Source organism: Alternaria burnsii (genome assembly GCF_013036055.1).
Source record: "Alternaria burnsii strain CBS107.38 chromosome Unknown 729, whole genome shotgun sequence".
NCBI lineage: Eukaryota > Fungi > Ascomycota > Dothideomycetes > Pleosporales > Pleosporaceae > Alternaria > Alternaria burnsii.
Window position 1 is genome coordinate 180,764 of NW_024066127.1, and position 15,563 is coordinate 196,326.

A 15,563-nucleotide genomic window follows, 5' to 3' on the forward strand; every position below is an offset into this window, starting at 1 on the left:
ATTCTATCCCCTCTCTTCACCTCATCCTTCACCTCCCCGTTGTTTTGATTACGAGGGACGCGCCTTCCTCATCTCCATCATGCGTGGCAGACACCACAATCTTAGCCTACCTTTGCAAGACTTATCTCTTATCGCCTGCGACAAACCCTTACTTCGGTCAACAGTTCTTTCTCTGCTCTTTCTGCATACACGTTGTAATTGTTACTGCTCACGTCTAAAGTGCATCGTTTCGCAACAGCACGTGTTGTTAAGTGCCTTAAGGCGACGCCTTCTCTTACCTGCTATAAACATGCTTATCTGTTGCAGCATTATACATCACTCTAAGATAGATTTTGCGACTGCCTAGGTCGTATTAAAGCTCTAGCTTAACAACGTAGACGCTATTCTAAAGACTTTGCCTAAAACTGACAAAAACAGTGCAGTCAACAGCGAACGAGTCGCATTTGCGGCGCTTGGCGATGAGCTTCTAAGGAAGTGGAACAATCTTCGCGGCCAGGCCTTCGCTCGCAACATTGTTCAAGAAGAAAACTCGAGTCGAGAGGCGTACAAGAAGCTCTTGAGCGAGGAGCAGCAGGCTGAACGTAAGTACACACGGCTTAGCCGTGCAACACCAAACCGTGCTAACACGATCGAGGCGACCATGATTTAGCTTGCAGACTTGCCGGCAAGCCCGTACCACAGCGCCTTGCAGTCCAGCACGCGCGCACTGTGTACAAGAACGTGGCTGACCAGAAGTCTGAGCCCGTCAATGATAAGACTCTCACAGACAAAAACCTCCACTCTGATCTCACTAGCATGCAAACGAAACCTTCAAAGAACGGGCTCTTATCTGGCAAAAAGCGTCTTGCCGAGCATGGTTTGAAGCCCGATCATGGGCTAAACAGCTTCAAGCGTGCGCGTGTCGAGGATGCAAAGGACGAAAACGATAACTCCGTCACACCGAACACGCGTACGACTACGTCTAAAAAGCGCACTGCTTCTCTTGATCCGGCAACACTCAGGGAAAACGAAGATGGAAGAACAAACCGAGCAAAGCTTGATAATCCGACAAATGAGTCTTTGCTCAGTGGTCATGATCGGAGTGCGCAGCCAGGGACCCTGTCCGCAACTTGCTGTTCTTGCCTGGACATGCATGCGGCGCGCAATATGCTTCAGCTCCCTTGCAGGGACGATGGCGATGTTGAAGCACATGCATACTGCCGCGAATGTCTCACTCGCCTTTTCGAGTGCTCTATAACAGATACTTCGCACTTCCCACCCCGATGCTGTTCTAAGATCATACCGATCTTCAATTGCATTCCATTCTTACCATCAGCAGTCTTCTCTAGATTCGTGGCTAAGAGAGAAGAGTTAGAGATGGCGGATCGCACATATTGCAGCAACAGGACATGCTCGAACTGGATCCGACCTGCCAGCATTGTAGCAGACATAGCTACGTGCGCAGAGTGTGCTCAGAAAACGTGTGTTACGTGCAAAAACGAGCGACATGATGGTCTCTGTTCAGAGGATAAGGATGTCAAAAAGCTCATGCGCATTGCCAAAGCCAAGCGTTGGAAGACATGCCCAAAGTGCAAAGAGATGGTTGAGCTTGAGCGAGGCTGCTTCCACATCAAGTAGGTGCTACATTATTGAAAGAGGGATCAAGCTGACAGTTCAAGGTGCCGCTGCCAATACGAGTTCTGCTATACATGTCTAGCCAAGTGGCGAACATGCAAATGTCCACTCTGGGATGAGCGTAGAATCGTTGATCGTCATATTCCCGCAAACAACGCCCCTCAAAATGTTGTCAACCTTGCCAATGCTGTTCCACCCATCCCTGTGGCCCGCCCGAATCCTCTTCCTGCTCAGCCAACCGTACGCGCTGCTCAGCCTCAGCCTCAAGTTCCGGCTCAACCTGCAGTTCACGTCCATAAGTTCGAGCGGTATTATCTTAGTGAAGGGCACGATACAATATGTGATCGCTGTGGCTTCATGGACAAATGGGCCGACAGCTGCCAGGGTTGTGACCTGACAATCTGTCGACTCTGCACAAAACATCGCCTCGGAAGGGGGACTGAGTCATGATTGTCTCGGACTCGGAACTTATCACACCCGCCATCGAAACAAGACTTGATACAACGTGGAATTTGCGGCAAAGATCAAGAGACTATGTGGGGATATTTCCATAACAATGTTTATCGTGTATGTATATTGAGCTAGCATGGCGTACGATACAAACCGCTTTGTGCTCTTCGATCATCCACTACCCTATAGAAACCTATTTCTTTACAGCAACAACAAACAACCTCGGATAACCCAATAGCACATTCCCATCCTCCAACGCAGGATACTCACTCTTCAATTTTCTCTCATACTCCTCCAAAAATTCCTTTTTCCCATCTTGGGTCTTAATTAGATTCAGATAGGGTTGCAAACCTGTTCCCTTGACCCATTCCACAATCGCCCCCGCATCCTTCAACACATGCATATAATTCGTCCTCCAAATGTTCACGTGACTTGCATATGGAATGAGCGCATTATAGAATGCTGACGGTGGCTCTATAGGATCGAGATCAGGGCGCGTGGTATCTGCCAGATCGCCGATGACGGTCGAGGAGAAAGAAGAAGACCAAGGCTTCTGAGTTTGGGATGCGACTTCGCGCATAGAGCGATGGGAGGGTTCGTGATAGTTGTCTGGTACTTGTATTGCTATGACGCTTCCTCTTTCCAAAGACTCGAATAACCGCACGAGAGTGGGTATGCGTTCTGGGGAGCGGAGCCAGTGGAAGACTGCGTTGCTGAAGAGTAGATCTGGCTTTTCATCCGCTTGGAACGTTGCTAGATCTCCGGATACGAAGTTCACGGCTTCTTTGTCGGAGAACTCGGCGTTGGCTTTTTCAAGCATGTCGGGTGAACTATCCATGCCTGTGATGCGTGCAGAAGGGAAGGCGTCGAGAAGAACTTTTGTGCTGTTTCCTGGACCACAGCCTAGGTCGTAGATACGTGGCTTTGGCCCGGCGATATGGGGTTGGATCTGGGCGACCAGGTCGTAGACGGCGCGGGTGCGTTCATTATTGAACTTGAGATATTGGGTTGCTGACCAGTCTTTCTTTGTGGATTCGGGGCTGGACATCTTGGGAGAGACGTGATATTGATTTGTGTGGGAAGGATTTCGATGGTAAGGTTTGCGTACTGTGTGCCGTGGGTTAAATGGATAAGTCAAAGTTGATACACTACGGAAATGTATCCGGCTGTGAGTCGTAATGAGGCGGGGCGATCGCAATGAGATGCAAAGTCCTTGGGAGGTGCGGAAAGCTGGTACATTCATCTTGTTCGACGAATTCAATCACTCTAAGAAAAGAAAATGATGTTGTCTGAGGGATTGAGCATGTACGAGATGTAAGACAAGCTCATGTAGAGTTCATGGTTGTGAGGCCTAGCAGCTAAGCTCAGCGAATCAGACGTCATGTGTGGGGTACATATCCAACAAGTGGGGCTAAGCTCCTGGCCACACATATGTCCGGGGCGTGCTACTGCCGAAGAGCTTTGTACCTTCCGTATGTTCATGCAACGTAATATGGTGCAACACGAAAACAAGGTGAGATTTGATTGATAAGCTGAAGAGAAAGCTGCTGCAAGGTGAACAACTAACGTTTTTCGCCAGACAAGGTGAGAAGATTTGAATTAGGTACTTGTACGTTAGACAAAATTTACTACGTAGCACTTACTTGAAGACACCATTTTCGACCGATATTCAAGGAGGCATCATACCTGGCGGGTTCTTACTCACACGACCCGTTCTGCCTGCCGTGATTTCTGGGTAAGGTATGGCGCCACCTTCGCTGTACTCAATCGGTGCATTGGGGTCGTCTGGTAGGCGCGCAGGTGTGCCGAAAACTTCCACTTTCAGTGTCTCGGCGTCGAGAAACGGAATGCGATCACCACGTTCCTTAAAAAGGTCAGTGTCGCTCGCTCATAATCTCTGAGGTCTACAAACTTACATCGTAGACGTTCCATGTGAGGTAGGAGCTTAAGTACGGTACCACGTCATTCGGATCCAGGCTGGACAACTCATTGGCATTAACTCGATCAACGAGATACGTCGTTATACTCGTTGTTCCGTTCATCTTGTTCTCTGGCTTTGATTGAACGTCCATGGTGCGCACATCGTCACGCTCGGGCATCAGCATCATCCAACTTCCCAAGTCGATTATAGGATTGGACTGGAAAATACCGATCAACGAAAAGCTTACCATGAACGTCGGGGGCACCCTGGATGCAATAGCTTGTGTTTCGATAGTCCATTCCGTGTACGTGTTGTTGTTGTCCAATAGTGCTTGTCCGAAAGCCGTCACATGTTGGGCGGTAACTTGGACTTGAGCTTGTGCGCGTGTACGTCCGCCATAAAGGTTCGTGATGGTCGCTGCGACGCTTCTCTGATATGCTTCGTCCGATGCAAAGTTCCAACGCTGTGTTTCCGGATACGCATAACCAAAAGTCGTAGTGTTGCGACAGTCGTTGAAAGTGAGGAACTGACCGGGTGATTTCCTGAACGGCACAAGTTCCGTGTCTGCACTCACAGTCTGGTAATCCTCGAGATACACATTGCCGTGTGGACCTATATTGGACGGTTGCATCCATCTATCAGGGTATGCTCCTTGGTATAACGCAAGCAATCGGTCGACGTTGCTAATAGATAACGTTAGCCGGACACCATTTTCGAAATGGAGCAAACTTACGCATGATGCAACATGAAGAGAGGTTCGTAAGATGAGTATTCTAGTGGCCACATGTGACCAGCCCAAGGTTCTTTGGCAGTATAGCCGCCACCAATCACACCGTGCATCCAACCATGTGGGTCTTCTAGTATACTTGAGAACCGTGAGAAAGTGCTGGATCGGAAGGCGACTCCCACTTGAACTATCAAGTTGGTGGACTGGGCTCTAAAGGCATCTACAAACTTGAGTTGCTGTGATGTCGCATTAGGGCCGTCGTTTTCAGGCCATCGTATCGTTGTGCTTATTTGGCGCCACTGCAGATATAGTCAGATAGTGTAAAATTGCTATCTCTTGCCTTAGGGTTAGCTCACCTTCATATCGAATCCTTCGGGTACAGGATCGAACGTGTATGAATATAGCGGGTTTGAAACCACAACTGGTGTGCGGTCTGTATCGATGATTGTCAAGTAGGGAGCTGTAAAGATATCTGGAACAGGGCCAGCGGTAGTACCCTGAGCCCAATCCCAATATGGTATGCGAAACTCGTTGGCTGCAGTGAGATATCGTTCCATCTGATCAGCGGGTGCTTGTCGGGCGATATCGAGAACATGTTCAGATAGTACTTGCTACGCTTGTTTAGTCTTTATCTTATCCAACTCTTGCAGAAAACGTGACGGTTGTGGGGATAGAATACTCACTTCGAAAAGCGCAAGGTATGGGCGGTGCCAGCCCAGGAACAACTCATTACCATGTGGACAGTAGCCTGCTTTGCCAATCTTGGATGGGATTCCTTTCGCATCTCCCCAAACCTCGTAAGGTCTGCCGTGTATCGCTAAGGAAAGAACTCAGCAAGCTGTAAATTACGCTTCTTAGAAACCATACTTACATGCGAGACCGTAGAACGAGTTGGGATTATTTTGCGGAGTTTTATGGAGCTTTTGAAGCGCCAATACGTAGAGACTCCATTGGTCTGGAAAGTTGTTCATCAGATCCCTGATCTCACGGCGAACATGAGCGTTTCCTATCAATGATCAGCGGTGATTCCTGGTCACGCAGCTTCGATGCCTCTCACCGCTTGCATCTCGCGTCTTCACTCCAGTGACCACCCCCACTTCAGATTGTTGGATCGCATGGCTAATCTTCTGCGTCGGAAAAGGCGTACACGTGACATATGCGATTACGAGCCAGAATAGAAAGCATCTAAATGGCCGTGGGACAAGCATGGTGAGTGGCTGTGTAATTTATTGAATGTGTTATCTGCGGAGAGCCGGTCAGAGGGAAACGATATGATATTTGAACATCATGGCTTGCAGTCCCTGCGTGATAAGGTACAGACTAGCCACGAATAAGGGTCATGTGGGTGAAGACTGAATGATGATCATAACGATGACTCCTAGTCTTGACGCAGGCGACGTGGAGGTCAGGAGTTAAAGAACAAAAGACAGCGTAGCAGAGAAACGCATCGGAGATTCGATGCGACATCTAGAAGGACGGCTAATAATAAGGTGTTGGTATTGGCCCTTGGTGTTGTCGCTTTGATGACGACAGGTGTGATAGCGATATTGTGCCCTGAACCAAAAACTCTGCTGGACAACACGCGATACACTTACCTTGTGACGGAGACTTGCGAAGAGTACACCGAATATCAATTATGAGCTGGTGTTGAAAGGAATGTTTTGGAAACCGCAACTTAGCAACAGGCTGACGGTACGAGGTGTGAGTTGTGGTTCTAGCCTCTTTATTAGCATATATGAGGAAGTGGTTACGGAAACCGCGTTGATGACTACGAGGGGACTGAAATGATTGTTAATGTTCTGGGAAATAGATTGGGAACGAGCGAATGTAAGCTCAAAGACGAAGAGACGTCGATGCGGAAAGTACTAGTTAGGGGCAGTGCTGAAGTGGTGAGATCGTGTGCTTCTGTCCGGCCATGGCTTTGTAGCTCCCGTATTCGGTTTTATTGAATTAGATACCAGGAGTACGGAGCTGTACAAGTTCGATATTCCCGTAGATAGCCATTGTGTGTTACAATCGGATGCATTACCATAAGCGAACTGACAGACTTTCGACTGCAGTGATAGTATACCGTGTTGGCTGTCAACGCCACACGGGGACCACATGAATACAGCCTGTTATGTTTGCTACTAGCCAGACGTTAATATCTTAGGCTTAAGGATTGGTGGTCAGTTACATCCGCGGATTGCTGCAATCAATGTTGCACGACGCGTGGGGAGATACGCAGCGTGTTGCGTGTATCGCGCGCAGCTACGTGTCCAGGTAACGGAGGCTGTTTAACACGAATCCCATTAGAACAATTCGATCAATGACAGTTTCTGAACCTTCTAGGTTTGCTGTTCATATTTCGTGCTGGTCAAGGTTAAACGAGCTGTCGACCTGCCCAACACTTGCTCTAAGACATCTGCTCATTGGAACCACCATAGAGTGGTTCGCACATATGACAGTGAAACGTTGCAACAAGCCAGAATTAGTTGATTGCTGATTTTAGAGGCTCTCAAAAAGACGCTAGTAAAGGTCATTCCTGCAGCTAGCCGTAGCTGACTGCGTTGCGTATTCCTATGCCGGTATCTCGAATCGGGCCGCCTGCGCGGAACGCCACAATAGCTCTTCAGTCGTCTCGCTCATGACATCGTGTGTATCATCAAAGTGCCATTCAATTCACTGGCGCTAGTCTTTCAAACCTTCAGATATCGTTGTAACCAAGAAGTCTCTTGTCCAGATCCTTGTCTGCGACCGCCCACGCCCAGGCACGACCTGCCTCGCCACACCATAGTGCAGATGGATCGTCCGACTTCTCCAACATACCATCTTTTGCCATTGACTTGATTTCGTGGCCTGTGGTATAAGTCAGGAAGTGCTCAAATTGCTTGCCGTCCAAAGCAAGAGCATTTCCAGTGATTCCGTGACAAATACAGGGCTCCTTGGTCAAGAGGCCTCTCTCCCAGATGCACTCCCTGGCCTTGGCGATAACTCTGTCAATACGTTCGTGGAGGCCTGGGAAATATTTTCGAATCGAGAAAAGAGAAGTGACTACACCAGGCGCTCCATGGCAGACTTGTACGAGCTTGTCACGGCCTGGCGGCAGAGATGATGGGAAGTTGCCGCTCTCATACTGATAGCTGAGTAAGGCACCCAGTTCCGCTTCCAGCTTAGATGCCCATGAAGGGTCAGTAAGCACGATCTGTGTAATGATACCGATCGCGCCATGCACGGCACCAACGTATGCCTTCCCATGCCATTTCCAGGGTCGCGGGCTTTGCATGATGTTCTCGATGACCTCATCGGCGGTGTCCTCAATGAGTTCGATAACGTCCTTGTTATGGGCAAAAGCTCCACGTACGAGGCGAAGGAGATACAGATATCCAGCACGACCAAACAGCCATTCGTTGGAGGTGTCATCCTCAAGCATGACGGCAGCATGATCGCAGAGCTCTTTCACCGTGTCTGGGTCTTGCGCAGTCACGGCGTACAGCGCAAGCAGGGACATGATGTCGTTGGAAATGCCGCATTTCTTGGGAGATGGCGCTGGAAATTCCTTGATATGGGCCTGTGCTTGTTCAATGTAAGCCGCAGACCATGTGTTCAAGGGATATTCATCCAGTGTAAGGTCAGGATATATGTTGTGCAAGGCATAAAAGAGGTAGGCTACTGATATTGGTCCATAATATAGGCCACCACCTGGAGGAATATGATGCGGAGGATAGTCCGTGATCAGTCGGTCCAATGACGCTAACAGTTGCTTGTGAGGATCTCGTCGTGCCAGAGGCGCATCATTTCGAAAATAGCGGGGTATCGAGGCAGGTGCTGCTTGTGTTGCCGGTGCTGCAGGCGGCGCAGCGTCTTCGGACATGGCGATGGGAATATATCGAGGCGAGCTTTGTTGAATCTCTTGATGGAAAAGGAACGGTAAAGTTGGCGCAGACTTAGGTATGCGCGAGTGACGAAAAGGTATGAGATCGTAGGTGCCCAACTGTGACGTCAGCGGGGCTCGTCTTCTATGATTGGTTGGCTGCGGTATACGCAACTGGGAAGGATTACTAGTAAACATAACACCATGGTGCTTACGACTCGTGATGTGAGTATTGGAAAAGTCAACACGAGAGTTTTCTTGTCATCGCTCAGCACATGTTGTGCTGAAGCGGCATTTGCATTATCTTTCCTCAAACTATGTACTCCAACAACCAGTATATGGCTTCTTCGCTATCCGAACGATGCGACCTTGGATGAACCGGAGGGGCTATCATGTGGTCTCTTCTCTGGAAGACAACGCTGGGTCAGCCATTCAAACTCCGGCCATGACCTCTGGTGTCTGGCTTGACCACCCACGTCTTCGTTGATTGTTGATACGCAGCGTTTTTACATACAGAACCGGGAACCTACATCTCACTATTGCCATAGTGCACATATGGTCTAACCGTGCGAAGAGTTACCTGGCCACGGCAATGGCTCAGCAGGAAGCTCAGCGAGATTTCCGACAGAGCCGTTGTAGCGATGTTTGTCCCGACCTATCTCTCGACTGTCTAGTTGTGCGAGATCATCTTGTTCTGTTATTGATTCTGCTCTGTAAAGTGCGGCTATCTTTTGCTGAAGCTGTGAAGATGCTTTGCCTGAATGATGTTAATATCGTGCATAGTGATTGGAACCCAATGTATTGACTCACTCGTTAACTGCGGTGTCATGTCGCTGCCAACCAATGGGGACGGATAATCTGGCGCTTTGTATATCTTGGTATGCCTTCTTTTCCTTACATATAGCAATACAGCGATCAACAATAGACAAAAGACCGTAGCACCCAGCACCGCACCGACGATAACCGCTACAGGCGAATGTACGTGGCTTGTCATTTCTGGTGCGTCACCAGATGGTGTTGCTGTGGTCAAGGTACTCTGTGTGACAGTCTTGTAAGATGGCTCCGCTAAGCTGAATGTAATATCTGAATCGAGAGATGGTGGTGATGCTATTGTAGACCTCGACGGAGACCCTGTCATGGTGGGCGTGGCCTTCGAAATTGATGTGATTGGAACGAGAGATGGTTCTGAGGCTGTATATCGTCAGCTTGAATTACCATGTAACATGCTGTGTCAACCAACATCGTCCTGGAGTTCGGTCCTTGTCGGCAGGACAAGTACTACCTGGCATGCATGGATCTATAGTGCAGCAACCACGGAAACCATTGCACATGTAGAACACGCCCCCCACTGGACAGTCATCAACTCTTCGCCGAAGTTCTGGTATCATGGTGTAAAGTTTGGTGTCTTGGTCGATAGACGGCGATGATAGGATCAGAATGAACAGATATGTGAGAACGACTAGAAGCACAATGAAGCCTCATAGACATGTTTGCAGCAAATCATCATCTAAACACAGAGGCAGTGCTGTGGGCCACCGCCCAATCTACGCAAACAAAGCAGCGCATGGCAAGGGTGCTCCTTCGATGCGCCCCCACGTGAAACGTGCTGCCCGATGCAGCCATGTGGTCAAAGGATTTGTGAAGCTGCGCCCCGTAGATCTAAAGTCGTTGAACGGGAGCTAAATGTATCTCGAGATGCCGCGCCGTGCGATGTGTCGATGGACCGAAGAAGCAGAAGAAGGGGCCATGGGGTGCTGTGCCCAGCCTCTCGCGTAAGAGACCAATGACGCCATCACCGCCTCACAAACTCCCACTGTGGACAGCTCAGCTACTCTCCCAGTCTTCGTTGATCTACATCACTCGTCGAGACTAACCGGATGGCCACCCGCGGTGTTAGAGATTCAGATCGACTTTGTAGACGCGTTGTCGCTCCTTGTTGACAGCATGGCTGTGTTCTCCGTGACAAAGCTTATCATCTTTGAGAGATGGAGCACTACGCGACCTCGCTTCAGATCTGAGGGAGGTCATAGAAATGCTAATTCACGAAAACAAAGTTCTTTTGATATTGCAGCTACTAACTATAGGAGTCTGGCAGGTTGACGCGATTTCAGATATTATAAACAATCTTCTCGGCACTGACAGGCCGCATCCACGGTTCAGCGCGAACTTTTCGTCTTTCTTCCATACCGCCTGCACCGAGCAACTGAAAGCCATCACGAACTACGCTTCCTAAGCCGCCTGGCATCAATCTGATCGGATTTGGGCTCAGCTTGGAAGCTATGGATTCGCCGAGCCACGCGTAGAACGCTACTGCGAACCCACGAGCAGCCGGTGATCGTCGTACAGTAAAGCCTTGGTACTGAACCTCTTCGCCCAATGCCTCCCACACCGCACCATAAATGGGTTCGACAGAGGTATTGTGCGGCTTCCAAGCTCCACCTTCACGAGATCGGACGATGGCTATCTTCCCACCACGTGCGAGGGTCGAACAGGTACGCTCGACGGACCTAGCTTCAGAAATACAGTCGAATGCATAGTGTATTCCAATGCCGCCAGTAAACCCTCTGATTTGCTCTGGCCAGTCAGGGTCTTGGTAATCAACGAGAGCGTCATACCCGTATGGCTCTGCTTTGAGAAGCTCCCATCGAGCCTCGCTAGCTGCGCCGTACAGCTTGATAGCTTTGCCACTCGATTTCGCACTGAGCCGTATCATCTGCGCCGCAAACAATGCGACTGATGTAGATGCACCATAGACGAAAACGTTGGTTACATCCGCTTCGTCCCATCGGTTCTGTGCGGCGTATTTCCACTCTGGGTGCTCTTGGAAAATTTGCTCGCGATCATACGCAAACGGCGCTTCCATCCCTAGCCGGTACCATATTGCTTGCGCAGACGTAAGGGCTACAAGGCTTACACCCGCAGCTTGCTCCAGAGTCACCGACTTGGGTACCTTCCATACTAGATCCCACGGGACCACAACAAATTCTGCAAAGGCACCCGGTCGTTCGTTGACGCTGCAAGCACCTTGCAGAAAACCAGCGACCTCGTTTCCAACATCGAGATCGGCTTCTGAGGGTACATCACCGCCAATCTGGATTATGGTACCCGCAAAATCGCTCCCAATCGTCCGTCCAGAATTACCCAGCGGATGCGCGACATATAGTGGGTCAATGGGATTGAGCGCAATCGCCCTTACACGAACCAGTAGTTCGTTCACAGCAGGCTCTGGCCAAGGTACGTCACCGATATACGCTGTTCGGTCCTCTGCGGCGAGTATGAGGGCTTTCATAGTGGTTCGCGTTGATTGGTTGGCCGGTTGGTTGGTGTTGTCTTGAGTGCGGTTACGCTAGTTTATAGCAGTCTGGAGCGGTGGATACAACCATCAGTTTTCAGTTTGCTGCAGTTTTCTCTGGCTTTGAACGGAAGCATCTTATTTATGGAAGTGGTGCATGTCAGTTGCAAGGGCGTGGATGACTAACATATGCATGGTAAGCGATAGTCCCCGCCCTGAATTACGTCTTCCAAGGAAGGTTACCCTTACCAGAAACCCAAAAGCGCTTAGAATCGCAAAATCGTTAAAGATCAAGCCTGAAGATCACGGGACGCTGCTACCTTGGTTCGAGATCTTGATAGGGTCTCGGGCGACCTATCAAAGGCAATATGATACAATCCCACGTTCTGAGTTAAGGAAAAGCCCTAGGACTCATTTGTGAGCCATGGTAATGTGATCAAAACTGTGTATCGCCATTGATGACTTCCGTGGTAGGTCTGCCAACAGATTCATGGACGGTCGCAGGCTGCGCAACACGGAGTATATAAATGGAATCTCTTCCAGATGGATTTTTTCTCTTCAACTACAAACCTTTTCCATTCCAGTCGCATAGTCTTTACGCAAAATCACTTCTACTAAGCACGCCATTATCAGCATGGAGTCTAACAACATCTGCGGCAAGGTCCTTTCCAAGGCCACAGCACAGCACTACCTCGAACTCACGCTAAGCCTTCACAACCTCATCATTTTCACACTCGACAGTGACAACAAGTACTGTCTAGCAAGCCAAAAGCAAGATACTTGGTCCCTCCGCTCTGCTCGTCACCCAGACCCCCTGGACGAAAACATTTCAAATATCAAGAGCAGAATACATTCACGCCATGTGGGGTTCTACGAAGACTGGAAAGAGATCAAGTATGAAGCCGCATTCAAGTGGCCTGTTTCCGAACACGCAGGCTCACTGTGGACGATATTCGCAAGAGCCATGGATCAAGATAGACCAATCTACGAAATGAGAAACTGGTTCTCGCACGACTTTGGTAAGCGTGGTGGCACTCTTGAGGTGGAGAACGAAAAGTTCAACGAATTGAAAGAGGCATATGAAAGTCTTCTTCCAGGTCTTACTGAACTACTAGCGAAGCTTGAACTAGCACTCCAGGATGAGGCGGCTTGGGTGTCGGAGTCCAAGGTCAAGGCTAGGAAGTATGAAGAGAACCAGCCTGAGTATACCAAGGATACGATGGTGGTTCAGTTGGAGCTTGTGGCACGTCAAGAGAAGTTTATCGCGATGACGAAGCGCATTGAGATCGATGACGCCGCTGAACCGGAGTGGGTTGTGAAGGAGGTTGAAGTAGAAGAAGAATGGGTTAGTAACACAGAGGAGGGTGTGATACCATGGGCCAATATTGGTGAAGTCAACGGGAGTCTTTGGGACTATGCATCGAACACGGACGAGGACTCGTCAGAGTGCACCGAGGATTTTCCGGCTTCATCATCGCAAGACCCTGACGACTGGGCATACGACTCTGGATACGAAGATGACGAGGGGCTCCCAGATCGTTTGTGCAAGGCTTCCGTGAAGGGGGAACCATCTCATGTTGTTATTGATGCCTTCCACATCCACTAGCGTACTACCTATATAGCTAGCATCATCCGTAGAATCAATCCATCACTCATATATTCCAACATTCCGCATCCGACGCCGGATACATCAGCGCGACAATATCGCACCACGGGGACGAAACTACATTTATGACAACAAGGCTCGGCCCGTTAGCGGCACACAACTTCCGACCTCCTCACTCTACCTGAGAGCGGTTTGTGGCCTTTGCGCAACTGTCATCCCTGTCTAGTCTGTTTCAAGATCGGCCAGACCGCAAATTTCCGAGAACTGCGTAACTTGTGGTACGTGGATGTGGATCTGGTAGTCCTTCTTCATGTTATGGGAAAATTGATTACCGTGAGGGATGCGGCAAGGGATGGACTTCGTGTTGAGCTTGTATAAGAAGCTTGGTCGCTGTGGCCAAGAGATATTGCCTCATTCACCACATCACATCTTGCATCTTGACAACCTGCACGTTGATCGAAGTTACCTTCACGATGATGTTCTCTCAGTACTCCGTCGCGACCGTCTTCATGCTGGTAACAGGCATCACTGCAACACTAGACCCTGCGACTTCGAACACAAACGGCAGCTACCCTTCAGCTCCCAGCTGTTCACGTATGCTTCACATCTGTTCACCACATGCCAGCATAGAGGCTAACAATGAATACAGCCATCAAGACCAGCAAAGCTATCCAAGCCGCCGAGTGCAGCCACAACACACGCACATCCAAGCAGACCTTCGCCGTATTCACTCAGGACCACCAGTACGATGGCAACCACGGCTGGCCTTATGGAACATGCGAAGCATACAACTGCGCGCCAGGATCGGCGATGAAGGCCAAAGCCGGTACCTGGACATTCTTCTGGGATGCAGCAGGTGTGAAGGGTGAGGAGAGCGGTGACGGTGCGGGATGCATCAAGAGCCCTAAGGATAGCACTTGCGGATGTGAGAACTCCGATGGTACCTTCATCTACAAGGGAACCAATTGCAAGTAGTCGAACTGAGAGTCGCTATTTGAGGTTGTTAGCAGACAACACATTTTTATCTCATTTGACTGTATATAGTTCCGCAGCGTCGCAAAGATGATTCTTATCCAGCCTAGAGCTTCTTGTCCATGGATTCTCCAGTGACACCATGTGTTCAATTTATGTTCATGGTTTGATGTCTCTTCTCAAAAATCAATGTACATGAAGACACGACGGTTCCGTTTTGGCTGCCTTCGTACACTTCGAATAAGACGAGACAAGCTTACAAAAATTCCGAACCGTTTTCTTTGGGCGCAAGAAAATTACATGAAGAATCTTCAATGTTTCAAGTGCTTGAGGACTGGAACTTCTGGGTAAACCAAAGAGTAAGAGGCCACATGCAGTACGGTTCTATAGTGACTTGATAATTTAGCTCTCAATCTTCACATGAACTTTTGGAATTCACTAGCTAGGCATAAACAAGCCAAGATAGAACTTATGAATTTGACATGCTCACTCGGGTAGCCCAGCATACGTCGATGATTTCGTAGCTCGAATCGACCACCTTCCGAAATAGATAGTCGTTCCACTTCATGAACGATGCATAGTCATGTTTTGATAATAGTGGGCGTCTCTACAGCATGGTGTTTCTCATAGAACTTTGGCACTCGGTCCACAGAACCATGGGCTTCTGATTCTTGTTATTTGATACCGTCATCTGTGAAGAAATAGCGTAATCCGATTCGGCGAGTCGAAAGTCGTTTTGCGGGAAAAGGTGGGCAGCGAGCATGATGGGTTGGTTTTTTGCTTTTTGGTGGATCGAAACACGTATGGTGAGTGATAGATTCTTCGTCCTGTGAATCAGTGGTTTTATATACGACAGCGTAGTAAAGCAACTCAGACGCTGAACGGAAGAACATGAACCTCCAGCCCGATGGTTTTGAAAGCAGAAGATGTAGTGCAGGATTCCCATGTCCCATCAAATTGCTCAAAGAGTTCGTTTCCGCATAATACTCATGTTGAATTTTGATACGCCGGCCACAATAAATCTCATGAAACTAATCGCATATCTATTTTGGAGATTTTGACTGAAGAAAGGCAAGACAGTCATGACTTGGTGCTGATCATATCTCGCGAGGCACCGAACAGGCGGCA

At 49.1% G+C, this 15,563-nt stretch overlaps 5 protein-coding genes across 5 annotated transcripts; 2 read left to right on the forward strand and 3 right to left on the reverse strand.

Moving 5' to 3' along the window:
• Positions 1-795: 795 nt before the first annotated feature.
• GT037_010362 (uncharacterized protein) lies at positions 796-2,064 on the forward strand (the record flags this gene model as incomplete). Its single annotated transcript, XM_038935409.1, has 3 exons — positions 796-833; positions 1,068-1,613; positions 1,659-2,064. The coding sequence occupies 3 exons, from the start codon at positions 796-798 to the stop codon at positions 2,062-2,064; spliced, it is 990 nt and encodes a 329-aa protein (XP_038781917.1).
• Positions 2,065-2,257: 193 nt separating this feature from the next.
• GT037_010363 (trans-aconitate 2-methyltransferase) lies at positions 2,258-3,112 on the reverse strand (the record flags this gene model as incomplete). Its single annotated transcript, XM_038935410.1, has 1 exon — positions 2,258-3,112. The coding sequence occupies one exon, from the start codon at positions 3,110-3,112 to the stop codon at positions 2,258-2,260; it is 855 nt and encodes a 284-aa protein (XP_038781918.1).
• A 621-nt stretch (positions 3,113-3,733) lies between these two features.
• On the reverse strand, positions 3,734-9,953 carry GT037_010364 (di-copper centre-containing protein; the record flags this gene model as incomplete). Its single annotated transcript, XM_038935411.1, has 11 exons — positions 3,734-3,928; positions 3,981-4,668; positions 4,719-5,011; positions 5,069-5,323; positions 5,396-5,529; positions 5,584-5,718; positions 7,521-8,685; positions 8,781-8,848; positions 9,131-9,322; positions 9,376-9,756; positions 9,806-9,953. The coding sequence occupies 11 exons, from the start codon at positions 9,951-9,953 to the stop codon at positions 3,734-3,736; spliced, it is 3,654 nt and encodes a 1,217-aa protein (XP_038781919.1).
• Positions 9,954-10,672: 719 nt separating this feature from the next.
• GT037_010365 (uncharacterized protein) lies at positions 10,673-11,854 on the reverse strand (the record flags this gene model as incomplete). Its single annotated transcript, XM_038935412.1, has 1 exon — positions 10,673-11,854. One exon carries the CDS (start codon positions 11,852-11,854, stop codon positions 10,673-10,675), a length of 1,182 nt encoding a protein of 393 aa, XP_038781920.1.
• A 637-nt stretch (positions 11,855-12,491) lies between these two features.
• GT037_010366 (uncharacterized protein) lies at positions 12,492-14,438 on the forward strand (the record flags this gene model as incomplete). The annotated part of the gene is made up of 3 exons (XM_038935413.1): positions 12,492-13,395; positions 13,926-14,057; positions 14,113-14,438. 3 exons carry the CDS (start codon positions 12,492-12,494, stop codon positions 14,436-14,438), a joined length of 1,362 nt encoding a protein of 453 aa, XP_038781921.1.
• Between the last annotated feature and the right edge of the window lie 1,125 nt (positions 14,439-15,563).